This window comes from Vombatus ursinus, unplaced genomic scaffold (genome assembly GCF_900497805.2).
Source record: "Vombatus ursinus unplaced genomic scaffold, bare-nosed wombat genome assembly UNPS02014874.1, whole genome shotgun sequence".
Classification (NCBI taxonomy): Eukaryota; Metazoa; Chordata; class Mammalia; order Diprotodontia; family Vombatidae; genus Vombatus; species Vombatus ursinus.
Window position 1 is genome coordinate 19,532,697 of NW_020954652.1, and position 24,286 is coordinate 19,556,982.

The window sequence follows — 24,286 nt, forward strand, 5'->3', positions numbered from 1 at the left end:
TTTCCCCGCCAATTTACTTACCTAAATTTGTGAATTTCAGGTTAGTGTTCCAAAAATGAAGCATAAGCCAAGCAGGCAAACAAAGAAAGTGGGAAAAGGCTATTCTTCACCAGAACTTGATATCCAGGACTCCTCTGGAAGTGAAGGTAAGACTATTCATTGTAGTGTGCTCATCCTAAAAGGCATAAACTGAGAAAAAAATACATTCCAGAACTTAAGAAAATGATTTATCAAAGTGGGCGGGGTGTGGGGACTGCTTGAGGTCACTAATAAGCTTGGAAGGTATGACACTTAGAGAGTGGGAAATTTGGGGAGGACTTGCTATACAAATCAGGAAAGATATTTTACTAGCTTTGCTTTTTGACTTCTGATAAATTGCTAGAAATTACACCATGTTCATTTCAACAAATATTTGTTGAGCTTTCCATCACTACCCTTTGAAAAAGTAATCATAGTAGTTCATTTTACACTTAAATATAATTACATAGCACTTGTGTGTATAAGCTAGTAAAAATTACAGCAATTAAAAAATTGACTTTTGGAAGTTAAATATTGACCAAATTAGGTCATTTTCCATCCTTACTACTTACAGTAGTTAGAATCTGCCTACAAACATTTGGAGGTACAAAGAAATTCTGCCTTTAGGAAGCTTACAGTCTAGTTGGGAAGATAAAACATTTATTAAAGAAAAGTTAACTAAAAGTGAAAATACTAAATAACTGGTAAATGAATAGTACAAATAATAAATGCATATAAGAGTTGAGAGGAGGGAGAAACTATTTTGAGAGGAAGTAACTAAAAACAAGTTAATAAAAGAAGTGAGATGAACTAGGTCTCAATAGATAGGTAGAATACGGGTAGGTGAAGAAGAAAATAAAGAACATTTCTTGTGAGTTTGTGGTGAGAAGGAAAATACAAGAAAGAGAATGAATGAAATAATTAAAGTATAATGTATAGTCTAGGCTTGGAGAGTAAATATAGTCTAAAATAGAGGGTTATTGTAAGGGATAATGGAGTTGGGATCCTAAAACATCTTCACAAGCTTGAACAGTGGGCCAGATCTTATAAAGTGAGAAAATGCAAAATCCCAACGTTTGGGTTTAGAAAATTAACTGCAAAAATTGGCATTGGCATAGTTAGGCTATAGTTTAAGTGACAGATCTTAGGAGTTCAGGAATTTCAGTGTGTCTCAAAGTATTGGTGGGGTAATTTAAGAGAACTAATTGAAAACAATCCTAGGTTGTAAAAGAGGCATAATATCCAAAAAGAGAGAGATTGTGCTATACTCTGCTCTGTTCAGGGCATATGTGAAACATTGTGCATAGTTCTGGGTACTATCTTTTAGGGAGAGCATTAATAAGCTGGATTCTGTATAGAGGCAGCAAACGAGGAGAAGACTGATCAGTGCACCAGGCGATGATCAGCGAAAAGGGATTGGAGATATTTGACTTGGAGAGGAAAAGACTTACAGGAAATACCTGTTATGTGGAAAATGATAGGACTTGTTCTACTTGACTCTGGAAGGACGAGCTAAAAATAGTGGATAGATATGGAAGAAGGCAGATTTAAGCTCACCTTAATAAAAACCTTTCTGACAGTTAAAGCTGAAGTGGGCTGTCTTGAGAAGTAGTGGATTTCTCTTAGTGGAGGTTTTTACACAGACCCTGGATGACCACTGGATTTTATGAAAAGAATTTTTGTCTAGATATGGGTTGAATTCAGATGACTCTTTCAGGGCCTTTTCCAACTCTTAGATTCTGTGAAGAGAATTGTAGGAGATTAGGCTAGAAAGGTATGTTCAGGTCAGATTAGGGAGGACATGATGCTAAGCTAGGACTTTTAATTTAATCGTGTACACAGCGTAGAACCATTGAAGGCTTCTGAACAGAGGTATGACATGGAAGTTATATTTTATAGAAAGGTAAATCAGGCAACAATATATAGGATAGATTTAATAGGGGAGAGACTAGAAACAGACAAGTTTCGAATCTAGACATGGGGTAAGGAGAGGTCTAAACTACAAGATCATAGCAGTAGGAATGAAAAGGAACAGATGTGAGAGAACATTGTGAAGGAAAAATCAATAGGACTTGGTGATTTACAGGATATTAAATCCAAGAGAGATGGGAAGTTAAAACTGTTTCTAAGATTTCAAGTGTGTATGAGTGAAAGATGGTACCACTAACAGAAATAATAAAAGCTGTAAATAGGCCTGGCTCTTGGGAGGCATTGTAGCACAGTGGAAAGAAGTATAGATCTAGAGTTCGGGGACCTGGGTTTACATCACAGCTCTACCCATGATTACTACCTCAGTGACCTTGATTAAAAGTTACTTAACCTCTCTAGATCTGTTTTCTCTTCCTTAAATTGAAAGGGTTAGTTCTAAATAACTTCTTTCCTTTTCACTCTAAATCTAATGGTCTATTCAGTGATAATGGTGGGGAGGGGAAGTGATACTCTTTCACCTTTTTTCTTCCCTGTACTTTTCCCCCTCCCCAACCTCATCTGGAGGTCATATATTTAGTACTTTATAAAAGATCATTTAAAATATGCCATACTTTGCATTATAGCTTAGAAAAATAAATCTCATAACATATATTATCTAATTCAGTTATTAATTTAAACTTACTTGTGCAAAATTGAAAATTATTTGGTTGTAAAGATTTAATGTCTATAGTGTAAATTCACGAAAGTTAAAGCCGAACCTAGGAAAAAAAATTTTTTTTGTATAATTGAAACCCTTAGTGGAAACAAACACTTCATTTAAGAATAGAATTTCATTGTTTCATCCTAAATGTCTTTTTAGCTCAGGTACTAAAACCGAGTTCAAGAAGAAAGAAGACAGTAGATCTTGCAGATCTACAGAGTTCCATTGAATCTATAAAACAAACACAGGAAGAAATTAAAAGGTAATTCATGATGATAATAGTAGTATTTAATTCCTAAGTCCTTTGCCTTGGAGAGTGCCTCTCTTCCTTTAAGATGCAACTGAGGCACCATCTTTTGTGTGAATCCTTTCCTGATGCCCCACCTGCTGTGACCTTGTGATTATTTAACTATTGTGTGTGGGTATATATGTGTATAACTGCGTATGTAGATAATTGAGGTAATCTTTGACTCATGAAAAGGGAGAGCAACCAACTGTTCTTTGACAGAAAAACAGTTCTGCTCCTTGCTGCTTCTGGGTTGAATTGTTCAATGACGGACACTGAAATTGATTATTGCTGCCACAGCTTTAATATAACAGCATAGCTGAAGGCACAAACAACTTTTATGTTCTCCACCAGCCATTATTATCATCATTTCTGTCTCGAACATTGTAGTGGCTTATCCCTTGCTTGAGCCTTCTCATTTCCCGAATGTTAAGAGAAACACACACACACCCCCACCCCCACCCCCACACCCATACCCCTTTTTCTTGCCTTTAGGCATTCCCTCTTCATCTCTACCTTTTAGAATCCCTTGTTTTCCTCAAAACTCAGCTCAAGTACCACTTCTATGTGGAGCCTTTTTATTCTTCAGCTTACTAATGCCATCTTGTATTTATTTTGTATATACTTATAGATTATGTGTTATTTCCCCCAGTAGAGTGTAAACTCCTTGAGGGCAGAGACTTTCATTTTTGCATTTGAATGTCTAGAGCTTAGCACATTATAGGTGCTAGGTACTTTGTAGGTGCTTAATAAATGCTTTTTGATGTCTGAACTTGTTAGTACACCTGATACCCTTCTTATAGAGTATATACTAAGCTCTTATAGTCATCCTCCATTATCTGCCTTTGCTTCAGTCATATCTTAAAAATCTTAAGTTGGTCAATCCAAGCTCCTATTGATCAGATCAGCCACATTTGGACACATTGAAACTTGACTGTAGCATCGTGATGTCATTTTGGTCCTCTTGGAGAACGAAGGACAATAACAGCAACAACACCACCACCTCCCCCCCATCCCATGTTCCTGTAATTTTTATTTCAGCAACAAGTTCATATTTGATGCTGAGAATCAGTTCTAGAATAGCAGTTCCCCTTTATTACTCTACTTTTTGAAATGTGAAATTATCTTTAAGTGATATAAAGATGGAGTGGCTGGATTTGTTTTGTTTCGCAGTGAGAGAAAGAGCTAGTAGATATAGATAAGAGTTGAAGTTTTCCACCATTACTATATGTTTTACCTTCAGTCTAGACTTGTTATATGTTTTCCAAACTTCTCTTCCTTCTTTTCAAGTGATTTGTAGTATATTACCATGACAACATTTCTTCTGTATTTGTCTCCATTGATCTTCATTGAAATATTCTCCACCCTGCTTCCCCCATTGTAAACCCTGCTCCCCCCCAAAAAGTTTCTGGATTTCCTATAGAGTATATTTTCTTAACATATGATGCTACTACATCATCCACCTCCAGCACACCTAGTGTATTTATTGTTCAGTGGAGATGCAGTAACGCGGAGGCCAGCCCTTGCTCTACATCTTCTGATTTTGCTAAACTCTTAACCGGTGTTCCTCTGTAACTTTCCTACTAAGAGTTACGTCACTTATGTGCAATTCTTCATGAGCAATATACCACAGCCTGTTTACAACTACAGTGTACCTCCTCATTGCCCTTCAAGGGATCCACAACTTTTAATTCTTTAGAGACTGGCATTTTGTGACTTCTCAATAAGGTGGTGACATAATAGGACATAGAGCAGAATTGTCAAACTTCCATGGCCTGCCTGATTAAAATGTGATTGGGAAAGGCTTAACAAAATAAAAATACAGTACAACATAAGTGATGTTAATTTGTGGATTTCTAAGTTGATATGTGGCCTGCAGGGATCAGTTTCTATTTGTGTTTTGATACCCCACACCTAGACAGGTATTCTACAAATACTCTAGTAAAGTTAAAAAAAATGCACCAGATGGAAGAATGGTAAAGAAAACCAAAGAGAAACAGGTATAAGCTCCCCGCTCCGGTCCATGACTGCACAAGATGACTTCTAGAAACCTGCAGGTGTGCTGAGGAGAGGTCAGAAGCCATAGCTCCCAGGCAGTTCCCACCGGAACCCCAGGATGACATAGGGGCCAGCACAGTACCTGGGTCTTGCAGGAGGCCTATTTTGAGTACTGTCTGCATCTGGTTGGGGCTTGTCAGGGCCACAGCAAAGGAGTCGGGTTCTGGATAGAAACTCTACAAGGAAAAGGGGACAGAGAAGGATCTGAGGCCAAAACCTGAGTCAAACCACCAGCAGACAGAGACAGAAGTGTGGGCAGGGGCTGGTCTTAGCCACTGCATTCAGAGAAGCAAAGGCAGCACCACCCAGTTACCGAGGGACAGTCAAGCTGAAACTGATCACCACTATTCCCTAGTACCTGAGGGAACAATCTGACCCAAGCATGAAATTCAATCCCAAAACAAGTCAGAGGTGTGAGTAAACAAGAAAACGCTCAACATAACAAAAACATGCTGTGCACTGAGAGAAATTCAAGAGGTAAAACCAGTAAAAGCAAGTAATTCCATAACAAGCTCAAGTGAAGCCCCAGAGAAGAGAACAGTTTGGCTTCCAGGACTACAAACTGTCAGAGAGATAGCATTTGATTCTTGGCCATAGAGAATCCCTGGGAAAATACTAGCCTTTCTTTTTTAAGGGCCTTTGATTGTAAGAAGAACATAGTGTTATGAAAAGCATGAATGCATTTTCTAAGTGCAGCTAGTGTTACTCTTTAATTCCTGTTCGGTTCTGGACCCAGTTCTTATTTGTCTGAAGTGTAATAAGGTCAAATGTACCTCCTTGCCTTAGAAGCTCATTGCTTGTAATCTCCACATTTTTTTTTATCGCCATATCCCATCTAAGGCCATGTTTTACTTTGACTCTTATATTTTGTCTCCTGAAAACTTTTTGAGCATCTCTACTACAATTCTTCTGCCTGTATTATACCTAGAGAGTCTTGCGGTGGGTATGTCTGTGTGCGCAACTTTTTCCCTTCCCCTTTTCAGACTAAATCTCTTTTGATTAGATTTTTTTAAAAACTGTAGGAAAATTTCTATAGTCTTTGAGTACACTCCATCTTTGGCTAGGAGCCATCATTCTTACATTTTTAGCAGTGGTCCAGAAATTCAAATCTTGTTTTTCAGAGACTGTCTTCTTAACCAACTGTTCACTTATCAAATCTGTTCTTCTGAACTCCTTCCTTGCCTTTGATCAGCAGTAGTGATGAAGACATCACACTCCAAAAGTCGTTAGTTTATTGCCCGTTAATTATCCTTAACAATGCTTTTTAGAATTCTTTGGAAATTATTATTTGAGTCAATGTAAATCACCAGAAGTGTATAGTAGTCGCCAAGTTTGACAAGTCTTGGGAGATTCTCCTAGATAGGCCCACAAATCTCAATGCCAAATCAATAAAGAGCTGCCCTAGTACCCTGTATGAGGGAGTGACCAATCACTGCTGCCTCCCTCGTCTTCCTTTACCTCGGCTGGGTGACTTGTAACCAAGGTACCTGTGGTTCCTTCCATTGCAGACACCTGCTTCTCTTCAGCAGTGTTCAGTAGTCCTTCTTACCTTTTTCTTCTGTGTCATATTTTTCTACCCACTAACTTCCTGTCTTAAGTCAGGATTCTTTTCTTCCTCTTTAGGTATGTTTCCTTTTATTTTTGCCTTGAAGCCCTTATTTCATTTTTTAAAGGATATTTTCATTCTACCTGATAACATGATGAGGAGGTGTTCCTCAAACCACTTTGCCTTCTTTTTCCAATAGGGAGTTCACCAGTTCTGTGAACATACATAGCATTTATTTTCCATAACATGAAGATAAACATTGCATACTTTATCATAAAGTCAGTTCAATCCATTGAGCATTTATTAAGTGCTTGTTATGTGCCAGACACTGTGTTAGGTACCGGAGATACAAAGACAAGAGCGAGAACAATCCCAGCCTTCAAGAAACTTCTAGCTATTGGAAAATTCTGCATCAGCTACAGAATTCACCCTGCTTTCCAGACTTTACTAGAAAGCTATAGCTCCAATTCTTTCTTTCTTATTAGTTACCCTGAAGATTTCTCCCTTGGAATAGTGTTGTAATAATTTAGCCCCTAGTTGTAACTTTCTTTCCCAACTCTTTAGCATTATGATAGATACAAAACTTCTTTTTCCTCCCTTAACTCTTGTCATTCAACCAGTCTTCCTCCCCCCTTTTCTTATTTCTTGAGTCCCTCTCAAATTTCTTTTCAGTAAATACTATTCTTTGAGCCACTTTTGATACATTAGTACTATACTTTCGTGATCTTATCAGTAAGGGTATTCCTTTTAGTGGCACATAGCAGTATTCCTTCTAGTGGCACATAACATGATCCATTCATTTCTTTTTATCCTATACAGCTCTTATTTTTGTTCCCCTAAAAGTTCTCAGAGCTTTCAAAATTATTTTGTGTCTAAGCATGGACTTTATTAGGGCTTACTTGGTCTAATCCAATCTTCAGTAACCTAATCCACCTCCACATTGTGATAAATCTTTGAAGTAGGATTTTGTAGAGGCTGGCTTTCTTCACATTTCTTCTGTTTCTGCTTCAGCTTATCTATGTATATCAAAGAAGCTTAAACCGAGAGGAGATTTTCTCCCCACTATGAAATTGAATCACTTTTTTCTCCCTACCTCCAAACTCCCTTTTTGGGGAGGATAATAGCTAAGTATGAAGTAGAATTTAAATTGTTTAAAAGTCAGCAGTGGTACCTAATAAAGAAGGAAAAATATATACCCACAATAGACTTGTTATTCTATAACCTCATGATATTCATAGGTAATTTCATATATGCATGTTTAGCTTTCCACTTAGTAATTAATCTAAAGAAATTAAGTTTGGCAGTCATTTCTTAAAATTCTGCATGAAAATACTTAGTAGCAGAATGTGTATAACTATATTCAGTAGTAAATGTGAGTTAGCAGAGCACTGAAGTAGGAATGAGATGGGTCTTTTACTCTTTCTACTGCTGGCCATATAACATTGGCCAAGCCACTTAACTATTCTAAGCCAGTTTTTTTTCCCCCTAATTTAAAGTATGAATAAGTTGTATCCTGCCTAGCTTACAGGGTTGTTGAGAGCTCAGATGAGAGAATGCACTTGAAAGTGCTTTGAAAACTTCCGAGTCATGTATAAATATAATCTTGCAGGATTAACATTTTTTAAGAAGTCACTATAAATATGTATTGCTTTGTATTTTGTAGAAATATCATGGCTCTACGAAATCATCTTATTTCAAGTTCTACTGCCACAGACTATTTCCTACAACCAAGAGACTACTTCATCATTTTCTTGCTGATTTTGCTACAGATCATAATAAACTTCATGTTTAAGTAGAATTCTGTATGTCATTGAATCAACGAAATGGAATGATTAGATTTAGCCTGGGACCATTTTTCAAGTTGGTTTGGACTTTATTCAAACAATGCAATATTTTTAAAAGAACCTGAGAGATAAATCTAGAAGTTTTAACCTCTCATGCCTTGTATCCTTAACCGGAACAAGACCTGTCCTGTCTGGTTATCGTGAATCTTGCGTAAGTGCCAGAACGTTTCCCGTTTTTATCCATGTGTGTGCACCTGGGCTTGTGTACCATGCATATCCAGACAGGTCTTGTAGGCTTAGGACTTGACAGTAGTCATGTGTTCTATCGTAATGTTCCAATCTGTAGTCATGCCATGTTGTTAACAAAAATGCTGTTAAGTTTGTAAAACTACATACAGTGATCCATTTTCTTTATAAAACAGGCACAAAACTTTTATTGATAAGGACTTACAATATGGGGAAAAACAGAGAAATAGTTACACCTAAAGAATTTGCTGTACTGTACACAAATCACCTCCAAAGGACTTAACTTTTATCTCTCTCTTCCTAGAAACATAAAAAGAAAAACATGTGATGGTCCATATATATGAAAATGGTGACATTGGATCAAAAACCAAATTTACATGAAGGATTTTTGTTTTTTGTGTGGACCCTTAGCATATGTTTAATGTTTAACTTTTGGTATGGACATGTTTATATATGTACATATAGAAAAGTCCATCTTCCTCTCTGTGTCTAATAATGACCTTTGTTCTTGTCATGCTTTATGATGCCCCCTTGAGCACATCCTAGAAAATATTTCTGTAAATTTATTTCTTTAAGTAAGACCTGCCAGTGTTAATGGCCTGCCACCTCTTCTACCATTATGAATCTAAATTTCAGGAAGACAAGAGAACTTAATTTCATTATAGTAAAATGGAAGAAAACTAGTTTGAGTATTAAATTACCTTTGCTATCTGAATTTTTTTAATGTATTTCCTAAAACTCAGAAGTGACTGCTGTCAGTGATCTTACATATACCCTATAGCAATTTAAGTGGTTTATGAAACAGATGAAATGAAATAACTCAGGGTATTTCATCATTTATTGGCTTGTTTTAGGAATGGTTCTTGAACTTTTATTTGTACCTTAAACCGTTTAATGGTTAAAGAGCTCAGAAAACTATAAATACCTTTAAATTTTTTTTTTTTAACTTCAAAAGCCAACAGGAGGTAGAAAATGAGAGATAATGGCCTGGATGTATTTCTGCAAATTGTTTTTGTTTTTAAATCACTTTTAAGATGTACAGCCGTGTTATATGTATATGGAAGAGTTCAGAAACTTAATCTTTTATTTTCCCCTTATTCTTAGTATTTTAAAACCCACAAAACCCACATCAATCACATTGCTGTAGGATCCTGTTTTGTGTTTAAAGCTCTATGACACAAAATAAGGCAGTTTAGCTTTTTAATTTAAAATGTTGGACTTGTTTTGGATTTTCACAAGCTTTTTATAGTATTCAAAAGCAATTTTTGTGAATTACTTAAATATCTAATAATATAAAAGATTTTTATAGTACTGAAAATACAGATTCTGAGAGACATCGGTATTAAGGGCAGAGAGAAGACTCATTCTCATCAAGTTTGACCGTAACAAAATAAAAACTATAAGCTGGCAAGAACAGATTAAGAGACGTATGATCAATCATGAAAACTGAATAGGCTACATTTTAATGATCTAAGTATCCTAAGTAGAATGCATAGGTAATAAGAATCTTACATACATATGAAGATCAATTTCTCATTCATAATTAGCAAAATAAATGTTCCATTTATTCACTTGAAAATAATCATATAGGTAAAAATAAAAGATTACCTGTATCAAACTTTTCCATATTAGAAACCACGTTGTTACCTGTACTTTGCTTTTTCTCCATTTTTTTCATTCCACTACCAGTGTTAAGCCTCCATCTACATATCTGTTGGTGTATATAAAATAATATTTCATAAACAAATATTGGCAGTTTAAAAAACTATTTAAAATAGTATTGATATACATATATTACTTTACCTTCACATTTCAGTTCCATTTTAAAATTGAAACATTGTTGTTGATGAGCTGATGGTGGTATGTGGTTGGTGGCCAGTTCTATCTTATCTGTTTTTATTCTTATGTTTGTATGTAATTGTTAAGGTATAGATGTGCTAGAAAAATATCCCTGATTAATCTAAAAGGTGGTTGTTTGCTTCATTTTTTTTCCCTTACTCGCAGTTATATGACAGATCTGATATAAGTTCAATTCCTAATTAAGGAGGCAGAGAATATTTCACGGAACTTAAAAAAGTTAAAATAACAGCAAGATTTTTCATGACTGTTTTATTATATGCTTAAAGCACATATCTAATACAATATTTCCTAATGTTTTTTAGTCACATGGAGTTCCTTTCTGTGAGCTGAACACGACACTCAGGAATTGGTGGCTTAGTATTAGACCAGTGCTGGTAATAGGCTTGGTATATGAATCCTTTTAAACACATAATTAACTTTGCATTTAGCCATAACATGTCATTGACCTTGAATGTCCTTTACTTGAGAGTAACCTGTTTTTCTTGTACACATTGATTCATAAAAAACTGTGATTGTATAGTTTGCAGTTGTCTGAGGCTGATGCCTCCTTCTAGGTTCAAGGATTAAATTCCTTAAGATCTGTTTTCTCATTTCATTACTCTCTTTTCTGCATAGAAATTTAGAGAAGTGATGTTTTTGTTTTTAAATGTTAATCTTTAATTTTCTTTTAGTGCGATGCATTTGGCCTATCAAAAGAGAGTATGAGTCATGTGAAATGTTAAGTAGTTACAGCAATAGATAATTCTTCTTATATTTCACATGTTACTACTTTTTTGCAGCACTTACAAAGGTACAGTATTGTTTCATTCACATTAGCACAAATAGCCATCTGCATTCCATTGAATTTTGCCTTGTAAAATACAGCACTTATTCAATATTTATGCTTTTGTGCCTCTAGGAGATCTTTTTGCCTCTTGTATTTACCAAGACAAAATCTAAATTCAAAGTGTTTGTTAACAATTCAGTAGACGTTTTTTTTTCTTAAAAGGGTCACTGTCACTTTATTTTCTTTTATAAATATATTTAAACAGTAATGCTGTACTTTTATAAGGATTTGTCTAATTACTGTACTTTAAAGTATATCCTCCACTCTTCAGACATCACAGAAATAGATTTGTCAGATTATTTCTGAGTATTGTAAACAGTGCCTTTTTGATGAATTCACACTGTTTGGGGATGTATAAAGAAACTTGTCAATTTGTGCCATATATACGTTAAAAAAAAACTTTTGTGGGAGGCAGTTACTTTTAACTTTTTGAAAACTATCTCACTCTTAGTCAAATATCTAAGGAAACATGTATACAATTCCATTTTTTTCTAGTTTTTAGTATTTCTACTGAGTGGTAAACATCTGTGCTGTTTGTCTTCTATATAGTGAAGGTATAATGCATTGTGGCATTATTGAAGAGCCATAAATGACATCATAGATTATTTTGAATTCATTATGTTAAATATGCAAAAAATTAAACATAATATTCAGACCTAAATTGACATTCTAAACCATCTCAAAAAAAAAAAACAGAAACTAATACGTTTACATTTCAACTTTTGTTTAACTGGGAAAATGATTCTTTGAAATGCATAGCCTGCCACTAATATGTACTTTTATTTCATTTTGTTCTAGCTAGAGAATGTCATATTGGCATTTTTTATTTTTTCTTTTGTTACTTTTAACATACTGCTTGTTTTTGTACTGTTACATTTTAAAATTGAAAATGGACTGTTAAAAGTTGTATAGGACCAGTGTCTCATTAATTTGATTAATATATATGTATATTTATATGAACATAAGTATAAATATATATATATACACACACACATAGAAGAGCCACAAAGAAACCCATGACAAAATGAATGTGAATGTTCTTCCTAAAATATTTATTTAGAAAAATTATTTCATGTTTCTGCGTCTATCATGTAAAATTATTTTAGCGTCACATTATTGAGAAAGTTATTTAAAGAAAAACGTAATGTAACATTCAAGATAATGAGCCACAGAAATTCAGTTGGAGTTTTCACTGTATGGCATGCTAAGTGTAAACCCAAGTTAAACATCTTGTTAATGGCCATTTGTAAATTAAAGCACTACCACTGGTCAATAGTTTTGTATGATTAATAGAATAAAGAGATGTTATCTGCAGTGTGTGTAAGTGTACAATGTTGAGTTCTCCCAAGTTCATGATGAGATATGCAAATATATCAGTCATGGGCTGAAGAATGGCTCAAAGTACATTCTAATTCCACCCTACTTATGTATGTAGATGTTAAGGAACTCTTTTTAGAAATCTCCAAAAGGATTAGAGAGCAGTCTTCATCCTAGAGGTCCATGGGGGTAGATGAAATCACAGAGACAGGATAAGGAGAGGAAATCCATTGCAGAACTTGAGGCACTCATTTTTAAGTAGCATAAGATGAAAGAGCCAAATACCCAAATACTCTAAAGCAGTATTTAAATAAAAATTACCAATTGCCATTTTGAATAAAAAATGTGATGAATGTTGTCACATTGGAGAGGTTAAAAATGCTCCAGAAATTCACCACAGTATTTCACTGAAGGTTAAGTACTTATAGTGCAAAGATACTTAAAAGGGCAAAGCTCAGTACAACTGCAATCAAAGGAGAGAGAGACAATAGTGGTAGTCACTGCTAAGCCCCGATGATACAAAGGTGCCTAGAGGAGTTATCCAGTCATTATGAGAGTTAGGCAAAAATGCCACAAACATTTTCAGAAGAAACAGATCACCTCAGTTGGAGAGAGAACACTTTTGAGGAGCTGATATATAAATGGGCCCTGAAAAAAGTGTGGGATTGATTCCATGGAGTGTCCCACTGCCCAGGTCACGGTGATAGCCAAGTAGAGATCCAGCAGACAACTGGAAATAAAAGGCTGGGGCTCTAGGAGAGGCTGGGGCTAGATTTGAGTCATCTGCATCAATGATAACATTCTGAGTATAGCCAAAGAAGAGAAAACCTAAGGTAGAACCTTGGAGTCCACTGACTGAAAGGGCAGGACTTTGGAAACAGAAATGGGGAGGAGAAAAATCATGACAATAATGTCTTACAAAAGTTACTGGAGAAGAAAGGGGTGGTTCATATTTTCAAATGCCAAAGAGGTTGAGGAAAGGAACAAGATCATTTGAAATGGTCAATAAGGAGGCAACTAGTGACCTTGGAAAGTTAAGTGGAGATAATTCCTCAGTCTTTCCAGGAGGACCCTGACTGGAGGGAGTGATGCCATGACATGCAAGTGAATTGGACTTAAGTGAGGGAGGCCTTGTGCAAAGTCATCAGCCTCACTTTCTTCCCCAGAGGCATCTGGGTCCAGTGGCAAGATACATAGATCAAATCAAAGCAAGATTAAACGAAGCTGAGAAATAAGGAGCTGATGAGAAAATGGAGACACTGAGTGGAGATTCCTGGGAGTTTGGCACTGAAAAGAAAGAATAATATCTTGAGGATAGCACAATAAAGCAAAGATCATTTTTTTTTTTTTAGAAGACCAAGGTAACCCTTAGTCTAAGGGAAAAGTAAAGTGTATTTAAGGTGCTGGAGAAAAGTGATCGAGGAAGGTCAGGGACAAAAGTGGGATTCAGTCAGCATGACTTTGTGATTTCCTCCGGAGTCATTGGACAGAAACCAGTAACAGGGATAAATATCAGAAAACCTCGGGGAAAAGATTCAAGGCAGGAGAAAATGGCATTCATTACTTAAGTGGATGGTAAGATAGTGATGGTGGTTTGCCGAGGAAGCAAAGGACAAAAAAAAGTGTTGCTGCCACTTAGTGAAAGAACTCAAGATGTAGCAAGCTCGGGGAAATGGCAGTTTCAGTTAATCAAAATTTGAATTTTTTTTCTTTTGGTTTTATGCCACCACTTTTTCCCCGGTATCTCCCCTATATAACAATATTTTTTAAAGAAAAAAAAAACGACTATATCAATACATAGAAAAAGGCTAAAATTATATGCAGTGCTGGAGGGGTAAAGAAATAGCTTCAGAAATAAAGGGAATGTTTCCCGGAGGTGAGTAAATGAGTGTGTGCATGCGTGTGTACACGTATGTATATATAAATTTAAGGGATAATTTGCTTCCAATATTCTCTTTTGGATTTAACTTGTTACAGTCTTCAAATTTATACAACAACGTGTAGTGCAGTAGAATGAGCCGGGAATCTGCGGTTAATCAGCCCCGAGTTCAAATCGCATTTCAGGCACCTCCCACCCGTGTGACCCCTCAGCAATTATATTTAATTTGCCCCCACCCCAGTCTGATTGCTAATTTGAGGACGGGCCCCTTCCGGGTCCACATCTCCCATCCGGGCCTGACCCAACATTGCCCAAAGCCCGTGAGGCGGGACTATGCTGGAACCAGCTCCTCTTCCAGCTGATGGTTAAATCTTCAGTGAATATTCGCACAGCCCCTCCTCATCCTATAGTTAAATCTCATCTGGTAGTTAAATCTTCAGTGAACATTCGCACCTCGATGTGGACGCTGGCCAGCGCCACAGTCAGGGTTGTAAGTATCATTTTGTTGACTGCAGACTTACGGAAATGTCAGTAATGCAGTTTAGAGTAACAATTGCTTCATAAAGCACATTTTTCTGCCTGGAGAGCCTATTGTTAAATATATACCAACACACTCGTGAGTGTAAGAGAGCTTCCAAGTCCTCGAGGAGCCCTTCCTCCCTCAGAAACGGGAAGGGACAGGACGGCGAGCACACACGCGAAGCTAGAACAGCGCATGCTCAAAGAAAGAGCCGGCTCGACCATGTCGGCCCACCCCTTCCGGCTCGCGGCGGAAGCTCGCATCACGTGGGTAGGGAGGGTTCCGCCGATCTCGTTATAAAACAAAACAAAGCACGTTTCCCTCCCCCCCCAGACGCCGCAGCGCCCGCCTCGTTCGTGCTGCGCCGCTTCCGCTTCCGCTTCGCCTCGGAAGGGGGGGGCGTGTCCTCGGCGGGAGCGGCCATGGCGATGATGGCGATGGTGGCGACCACGGCGGCTGGCGGGCTCGGGGCTGCGCTGCAGGCGGCCGAGGCCCTGGAGAGCATCGTGAGCGGCTGCGTGGGGCCCGAGGGGCGGCAGGTGCTGTACACGAAGCCCACTGGCGACGTGTTGTTCAGCCGCGACGGGGGCCGCCTCCTGGAGGCGCTGAACGTAGAGCATCCCCTGGCCAGGTAGGGGCAAGCCCCCTCGCCCCGCCCCTTCTGCCGTCACTCCGCCGTCAGTCAATCATGGAACTTTTATTAAGCGCCCACTACGTGCCAGACGCTGTACTAAACGCCGGCACAGATAAGACCCGGCCCTCAAGGAGCTTGCAGTCTAAAGGTGGGGGGAGGGAAGAGGAGGGCCTGAAAAAATCACTTGTGAGGCGCTTAGTATGTGCGAAGTGCCGAGACACTAATAGAAAAGACAGTCCTTGCTCTCTAGGAATTCATATTGTGATGGGGAAGAAAACGATTATATATAGGACATATACGCAGCATAGACCTAAAGTGATTAAATAAATATATATGCAAAGTGCTTAAATACAGGCTAGTTTGAGGAAGGAAGGCAATAGTCGATCCTGTCAACCCCAATTATCTAAGGCAGCTCCTGTGTGCAGCAAGTTATACCATCTATTTCCACCTCTCCTTTAGAAAAAAAGAATAATACAATTAGCATTTAATAAACACTATGTGCCAAGCATAGTTTAAATCGATTATCAACCATTTGTTAAGTTCTTGCTATATACCAGAAGCTGGGCATACCAAAGAAATGACACATCTCTTTTCCCCAGTGAGCTTACATTCTCTTGGGGAATATCAGTTGCAGACAAGATAGAAAGGAAAAACAAAACAAAATAAGGTTGTATTGGTGGAGGACAATGACACGGTTCCTTACTTCAAGAATTTTATATTCTGTGGAGGAGATATCAGGTAGCCTTTACTTGGAAACTCTCCCCTCTTGCTGCCCTTCCTTCCTTCTTAACCCCCAAATTATCTTGTGTTTTGTATGAGGAAAGATAGAAAGATTGAGTCAAAATCCTGCCTCTTCCAGGGCCCTGTGACCCAGCCTCTTCAGCGCTCTAGTGGTTCTTAAACTGTGGGTCTTGAACCCACAGTTTAAGAAGTGCTGAACGGTTTGAGAGTGGAAAAAGTTTAAGAATCTCTGTGGAGTCTTAACTCCAAAGGCTTAAGTTACAGAGAAGCTGTTTACTTGCATTGATAGGGGGAGTTCCCTATACCAATGAAATCCATAGATTCAGTCTTTATATTTAGTATATGCACATGTATGTATATGTGTGTATAGACACGTGTATATATATTTTATATAAGTATATATGTATGCACACATGTACTTTTATATAGGCATATACATGCATGTGTGTATAAGCATGGGCATGTGTGTATATATGTTTTCCCATAGATACCTGTGTTTGTAAATATACATATACCCCAGTCTAAGTAAAGACTATGTTATGAGTGGAGAAGCAGGCATATAGCCTATTGCTACATAACAGGCTCCTTGAAGCCAAGAATTGTTTACCATTTGTCTTTGTTTACCCAGAGCTCAACAAAGAGCTGGACGAATATTAGGCATTTAATAAATGCTTATGGAGTGATTGAAGAATTCAGAGACTATTGAAACAGCACCTGCTGTTGGGGTACTTAACATCCTAATGAAGGAGTCAGCAGGCATGTGTACACATATATTCAAAACAGATCGAAGGTAACTCAGAGCCCTATGAGCTGTGGGGACTAGAAAAGTTCTTATGTAGAAGATGGTGTTTAAACTGAGTCTCCAAAGGGAACTAGGGATTTTCAGAAGTGGGAAAGAAGTACATCCCCATTTTCAGATAACTGCTAGATCACCTACCTCCATGCTAGGATTAGAACTTCACATGCTGTAAAATTTATTTTTACTAATTCACATGACATTTTGCTGCCCCAAAGCCCCACTTCCAATAACCTTAAGATAATATATTTCTCTTTTTCTAACCTAATTCTATCCCCCTTTCCAATGAGTTCTATTAATGTAATTGTATTACTTAGAGGAATATTATAACAAAGGAGTGGATCATCTCTTTTGAAAATTAAATAAAGGAAAGGGCAGCTAGGTGGCGCAGTGGATAGAGCACCAGCCCTGAAGTCAGGAGGACCTGAGTTCAAATCCAGCCTCAGACCAAAACACTGGACACTTACTAGCTGTGTGACCTTGGGCAAGTCACTTAACCCCAATTTCCTTTAAAACAAAAAAAAGAAAGAAAGTTAAAGGAAAATGTTTTCAATATAAAAATATAGATTTGTACATATAAGCCATGTGAATCTTAATTGCTCTATTTTTTTCTTTTTCAAACAGAATGATAGTGACTTGTGTTTCCAAGAATCGGAATGTGACTGGAGATGGTGCTAAAACATTCATTATCCTTCTTTGTGATTTACTTCGAGGACTTAAAGCAATCACTGATAAAGAAAGGAGTTCTTTTGGGGGAAGTATTCAAAGCCAAGAAAGACACTGGAAAAATTGTTGCCAGTGGAAATATATTTCTCAAGCCATTTTGACATTTCAGGCACACATATTAGACTACATTATGGCTCAATATTTGAGTAAACACTTTTTGTCCATCTTTTCTTTTTCTGGAGAAGAGAAAAAGTTTTGTAGGAGCTCACTAGAATTGCTATTAGATGCATATTTTTGTGGAAGAGTGGGAAGAAATAATCAAAAGTTTATTTCCCAGTTAACTTGTGATTATTTTTATAAATGTTTGAGCCATGAAGATGGTAAGAATGAAATGATTGATTTAGTAGATGAATATTTTCTGGAATTGTGCACTGCTGTTACAGGACTTCCAGTTTCAAGTTCAAGAATCATATCAGGGTTTGTTATTCATAGAGATTTTTCTGTTTACTGCCCAGCAGATGGTGACATGAGAATAATCATTGTAACCGAAGCCATTCAGCCTGCGCTTTCCACCTCTGGTTCTGAGCTTGTTGTAAAGTCAGAAACACAGTTTCAGGCATCTCACATTTGGGTTACAGAAAGGACAAAAACCATAATGAACGATTTGCAAAGTAAAGGTATAAAATTGCTTTTGTCTAGTGTGAAGCAACAGGATGCAGTTATTTATTATGCAAAACTGAATGGCATATCAGTGGTAGAGTGTATACCATCAGAAGAAATTTCTCTCCTTTGTAGAATCATTGCTCTGTCACCTTTTTTGCCATCATGGGCCACTTCACAGTGTCACATCTCTGACGCTGCATTAGTGAAATTTTGTCAGCCCATTTTGCTTAATTCCAAAAGGTATGTTCATCTTGACTTACTTAGCACACACTCTTTTATACCCCACTGTTTGGTTCTTTGTGGACCGGTCCAGGGTCTTACTGACCAGCATATTCATGCTTTCCATGGGGCATTTAAAGTACTTCGACAAGTCTTTAAGGTACTTTATCTCAGTTACAAAGTGCAAGGAAACATCCAAAATGAGACCTCAAATTCTGTTACTCCTAAAGATAATAAACAAAGCCACCATTTGGCAGAAGTTTATAGAGCTTTGTTTGAAAGACAGTGTCTAGGCTCAGTTTTAAAGAGTGAAGGTAATCCATCAGGAATGCAGTCTCATTTAAGAGTCACTCCAGATTTGGTACTGTCAAGTATAGAATCAGAGAATAGTATTCCAAGTACAACTCACACACACAAAATTAAGGGGAACTTTGAATCCCTAATGTGTACTTATCCCAACAAAATTGGGATTAGTAATGCCAAGGAATCGATTGTAGCTATCAGATGTGATTGTGATGGTGATTCCCTGATAAAAATTCCTGATGAGCACGTAAGTGTCGTTGAACAGACTTGCAAAATCAGCAGCTGTACAATCATAGGCATGACATCAAAGGAGGTATTTCAGAACGCTTCAAAAAGTTACTGTACCTCCTTTATACAGGCTGGTTCTGTTTTACCGGTAGGTGGTCACTTTGAGATCCTATTACATTATTATCTTCTTGATTATTCCAGACACTGCCAACAGCCAGAAGTAAGTATGATTAGTTCATTAATAGCTAATGCACTGCTGAGTGTTCCAAAAACCCTTTATAAGGCTAAGAAGGGAAATAAAAGCTTTTGTCATGTGTACTTAAGGACTTTGCATGCTCTACAAGCTAAGCAGTGGATGGCAGTGAGTCAAACAGGCCTGGAATCAGTAGCTTGTAAATACCAATTACTGACATCAGTGCTTCACTGCTTGACAAAACTGTTAACTATTGACTTAGTCATCAGGATTAATAAACAGCCACAAAAGACTGGTGATGATGAGGCAGAGGAGGATGTGTGAAAACAGTAGTTTTGTTCTCAGTGGGGTTTTTTAAATCTGCCTTAGTCTATAAAAGACAGGTAGAGAGCTGTCCTTCAGCCTAATTCTTTTAGGCTCTCTCAGATGAAACCATGAGGTTATATTAGTCATGCTGGTGCCTAGAATGATAAAAAATGCAACATGGCTTTTCACATTAGTATGGTCCTAAGCTAGGAATATTGCTCCTTGGGAACTATATTTGTTTCTTTTTTTTCTATATCTGTTCTTGTTAGTGTATGTACGTCAGAGGGAGAAGGGTGGTAAGACGTTTTATCTATCTCTTCTTCTCTTTATTTCCCTCTTTCCTATTCCCTTTCTATTTTTGTATATTAACTGTCCATAATATAGGTCAGAAAAAACATTTATATTTGTTGTACTAATTAACTAGCACACTGTAAAATTTCAAAAAAAATCAGGGTTTTTTTTTATACCCTGATGTTAATTATAGTCATTTCCGCTACTCTATTTGTTCCATAGCCATATTAGTAAAGAATGATTTCACATAATTTTGTTATAGTTTTATTTACATTTCTTCTTCAAATATTGTCCATTCTTTCATAACCATAAAAGTATTGAGTGACTTTGGGTCATTGATAGGAAAAAAAATTACTTAGAAAATTTACACTTCCAGTTTTTTTCTCAGAAACTAATGGCTCTAATATGAGCAGAATAAACAGTTAGCCTTGACTATAGAAGTATAGTTATATAATTGATATATTTTCTAGTTGCTTTGCCTACTATGGTTATTACCTATTGTTGAGTGGTAATATAACTTGTAGATAATCAAATGACTTTAAAATTTATGCTATGAATAGATACCTTACATCACATGCGAACACTGAAAGAACAGTAAATCCATTTTTAGATAACCTATTTGTAAGTATCCTCATTTAAAAATTTTTTCTGTTATAGGTAGTTTCCAAGTTATTAACCAATTTCTATAGAAGTTATTTGGAACTACATACATTTTCCCCTAGAAACAATGTAAATGGTACTTGTGTTTTTAGTGCACAGTATTACCCCTAATATTAGGCCCATTGTGGGTTTAATAAGTGTTCTAAGGTTTACAAAGTTATTTTGCTTGCTGTGACCCCAGGTTATGATTTCCATTTTGCAGTAGAATTCAGATAGGTTGTGATTTGCCCAGGGTCATATATCTATCTAGCCACAATCAGAATTTGGATATAAACTTGACTCCATCTTCAGAGCACCTTCCATTACACCACACTGCCTCTTAGAATTGTTAATAGTGTAGCAATGTTTCTGTGGGAAGATGCATTCAGAGTCCCAAGTTGTCAGGACTGCACTTCCCCATGAACTCTATAGAGCTCCCTTATACTTGGGTGAAAGCTACTAGGAAGGGACCCATGAGGTTTGAAGTGAAGGAGGAAGATATAAAGAGCGAGAGAAGCACGCTACCTGGACTTCACCAATTCACCTGCTTGATACCAGTGTGCCCTTTCTCAGGTCCCCAGGGGCTGGCTCACATGGGCCAGTTGCTGAATTTTTTCACCTCGACCTCCACATCCATCTCATAAGGCCCCCGTGTCTGCTGTCTACCTGTATAGCCACTCCACTAGTTCAGACCCTCAGACTATTCCTACGCAAATTCATCCCAGCACAGCTCTCAAAGTGAGTTTAAGTTACGATCTGACCATGTTGTTACTCAGTAAATTCCAGTGGCTTCTTGGTCACCTCTAGGACAAAATAGAACCTCTGTCTGGCTTTTAAAGCCCTTCACAACCTGGTCCCAACCTGTCTTTCCAACTTTAGCATGTATTAATTATTCCCTTTCCTGAACTCTGTCTAACCTAACCGACCTTAATTTTTTTTTGTCTTTTATTCAAGGGCACCCCATCTATATCTCTGCTTTTACAGTAGTCATCTGTCCTGATCCACCCTCATGCCTGCAGTGGACTCCTCCAGCCTTACTACTAACTCTCTTGCTTCCTCTTAGTATGCAGCTCTAACACCACCTTCTACCCTGTCTCATTTACGTAACCCTAATGTTCTCCCTAACTTCCTTGTAGGTTAACATAAATGACATCGAAATTACTCAGGTACTAAGTGTCAGGTAAAATTTGAACCTAGGTCCTCTGACTCCAGAGCTAGGATTTTTTCCACTGTACTGCAGTGCTTTGTGGAGTCATTGATGCCCGTAGTAAAACAGACTTCTTGAGATTATGGCTTATTTCATTTTGTCTCATGTCTCCCTGCTACCTAGCATAGTACCTGATACATAGTGTGAATTTAGTAAATGCTTGTTAATAACTTGAGTCCCTTTTTATTGCTGGAGCTAAAAGTCTACCTCCCAGCTTTTCTTTAGCCTTTTTTTTTTGTTGTTCAATTTTTCAGTTGTGTCTGACTGTGAGCCTGTTTGGATTTTTTGTGGCAAAGGTATTGGAGTAATTTGCCTTTTCCTTCCCCAGCTCATTTTACAGATGAGGAAACTGAGACATACAGGGTTTAGTGACTTGCCCAGGATCACGACAGCTAGTAAGTGTCTGAGGCCAGATTTGATGAGTGTTCCTGATTTCAAGCCTATGGCCACCTAGCAGCCCATTTCTTCAGCTACTACTTCTCTTTTTACTTAGCCCCTGAAGAGGTTGTGCTTCCAATCATAGATGCTTAAGAGTTGGAAGAGAATTCAGAAGTCACCTAATCCAACCTCTCTCCAAAGCATCAATCCATTCTACAACATCCTGGATAAATGGTAACAGGTAGCTAGGTGGTGCAGTGGATAGAACACCAAGCCTAGAGATAGGAAGACCTAGCCTCCAACATTTAATAGGTGTTACCCTGGGCAAGTCTCTTAACCTCTCTGTGTTTCAGTTCCCTCATCAGTAAAAATGGGTATAAGTAATAGTATCTACTTCCCAGGGTCATTGTGAGGAAAATAAGATGATACTGTACAGAGTTTTGTGAAACTTGAGTACTATAAAAATACTATTATCATTTATTAGGAAGCTTTTCTGTATGGAAGCCTGGACTTGGAGTCAGTAAGTTGGGTTAAAAACTGTATTCAGAGATCAAACCAGCTGTGTGACCCTGGGAAAGTCACTTAACTTCTGTTTACCTCAGTTTCCTCATCTATAAAAGAGGGATAGTAATAGCACCTACTTCCCAAAGTTGTAATGAGGATTAAATGAGATAATAATTGTAAAGCACTTAGCACATTCCCTGGTACATAGTAAAGGCTACGTACGTTAGGTGCTATTGTTACTAAAATCTGTGCCCCTGTCTATAATTTCCACCCATTGGTCCTAGTTCTGACCTCTGTTACCAGACACGTTAAAATCTGCCCACCCTTTGAATATTTGAAGGCAGTGATAATGTCACCAATCCTAATTCTCCAGGTTTTTCCAACCAAGCCTTGAATGGTATGATTTTAGTCCTCACACCATCCTAGATAATCTTTTCTGTATGTATGTGCCACTGGTAGAAGCAATTCATTGGCTTGGGGGCCTGGATGTCCTTTGGCCTTGTCCAGATCTGGTATTTTGCAATCTATAATTTCCTGGGCCTTATATTCCTCTCAAACCCCAACTTTGATAAGAATTGGTCATTCCCATCACTGTTATGAAAATTCTGTTAGGATTAGGCATGAGAGAAATATTCTATCTAGCTCATGGCTTAGAAAAAGGTACGTACAATTCTGGGCATATTTTCAGTGTTTTGGGCAGTCTGGCCTTGCAGGTGTCTAGATTGACCTTACCTGTCATAATGAATGAACCTGATTATCACCATCTGCATCCAAAACCCAGGAGGGACCTGTGTACTGGTAGGTGTGTATATGTCAACAAAACCTCATCTCTTTGCTCTGAGATCAAGAACTTAGGCCCTGTGCATTTCCTTGTTTCCTCTCCTACCCCTATGTTTATGTCAGCAAATTCTGCCATTGATAGACTGCCCAGTTCCGATGAAGAAATTGTAGGAACTATCTGATGTTATGCTTGGTACTCTATCTGCCATTTACAAATGTTGGGTAGTAGTTGTACCTCTAGGCTTTTCTACGTCAGCTAGAACTTGGCCATAAATTGAGTCTTCCCCCACTTCTGAAACAGTGCTGTAGCCCTTGAGAAATACACCCACCATATGATCTATGATGGCAATATTGGGCAGGGAATCAAGTGACAGTGTAGAGGAGTGGTTAACTGGTACAAACATGGAAGGATACCCTTAAGAGGGTGACAAGTTTGAACATGAGTCACGTTTATGAGAATTTTCCTCCATCTTCTGCAGGGCATATTTGCCTGCCATGCCCACGTTTTTCACCTCTACTTGTCAGTTTCCTTGACTTCTTTTAAGCTTTAGCTAAAATTCCACCTTTAAGCAGGAGGCCTTTTGTAGCACACATCATCTCCCTCCCTCTGCCGCCTCCACAGCTAGTGCCTTCCCTTCTGATTACATTCTATCTACTGTGTAAATAATTTATATGCACCAAGTTATTTCTATGTTGCATCCCCCATTAGCATATGAGCTCCTTGAGGAAAGGGATTGTTTTGGCTTTTCTTTTTATTCCTAGAATTTAG

At 37.8% G+C, this 24,286-nt stretch overlaps 2 protein-coding genes across 9 annotated transcripts in view; both read left to right on the forward strand.

Annotated features, from left to right (window-relative positions):
* Nucleotides 1-12,572, forward strand: part of OSBPL8 (oxysterol binding protein like 8) — a 214,993-nt gene extending 202,421 nt beyond the window's left edge. For all 6 annotated transcript variants that reach the window (XM_027842484.1, XM_027842488.1, XM_027842485.1 and 3 more), the window contains 3 exons: nt 41-146; nt 2,807-2,909; nt 8,201-12,572. In XM_027842484.1, coding sequence (XP_027698285.1) covers nt 41-146; nt 2,807-2,909; nt 8,201-8,333 — 342 coding nt within the window. In that variant the 3' untranslated portion in view covers nt 8,334-12,572. The remainder of the gene's footprint in view (nt 1-40; nt 147-2,806; nt 2,910-8,200) is intronic.
* A 2,825-nt stretch (nt 12,573-15,397) lies between these two features.
* On the forward strand, nt 15,398-20,209 carry BBS10 (Bardet-Biedl syndrome 10). 3 transcript variants are annotated; one of them, XM_027842518.1, is made up of 2 exons: nt 15,398-15,600; nt 17,765-20,209. In XM_027842518.1, the coding sequence occupies exons 1-2, from the start codon at nt 15,398-15,400 to the stop codon at nt 19,734-19,736; spliced, it is 2,175 nt and encodes a 724-aa protein (XP_027698319.1). In that variant the 3' UTR covers nt 19,737-20,209. The 3 variants fall into 3 exon arrangements, with proteins under 3 accessions (XP_027698319.1, XP_027698321.1, XP_027698320.1); XM_027842520.1 differs by lacking the exon at nt 15,398-15,600 and adding an exon at nt 15,633-15,751; XM_027842519.1 differs by lacking the exon at nt 15,398-15,600 and adding an exon at nt 16,871-17,134.
* Nucleotides 20,210-24,286: the final 4,077 nt, after the last annotated feature.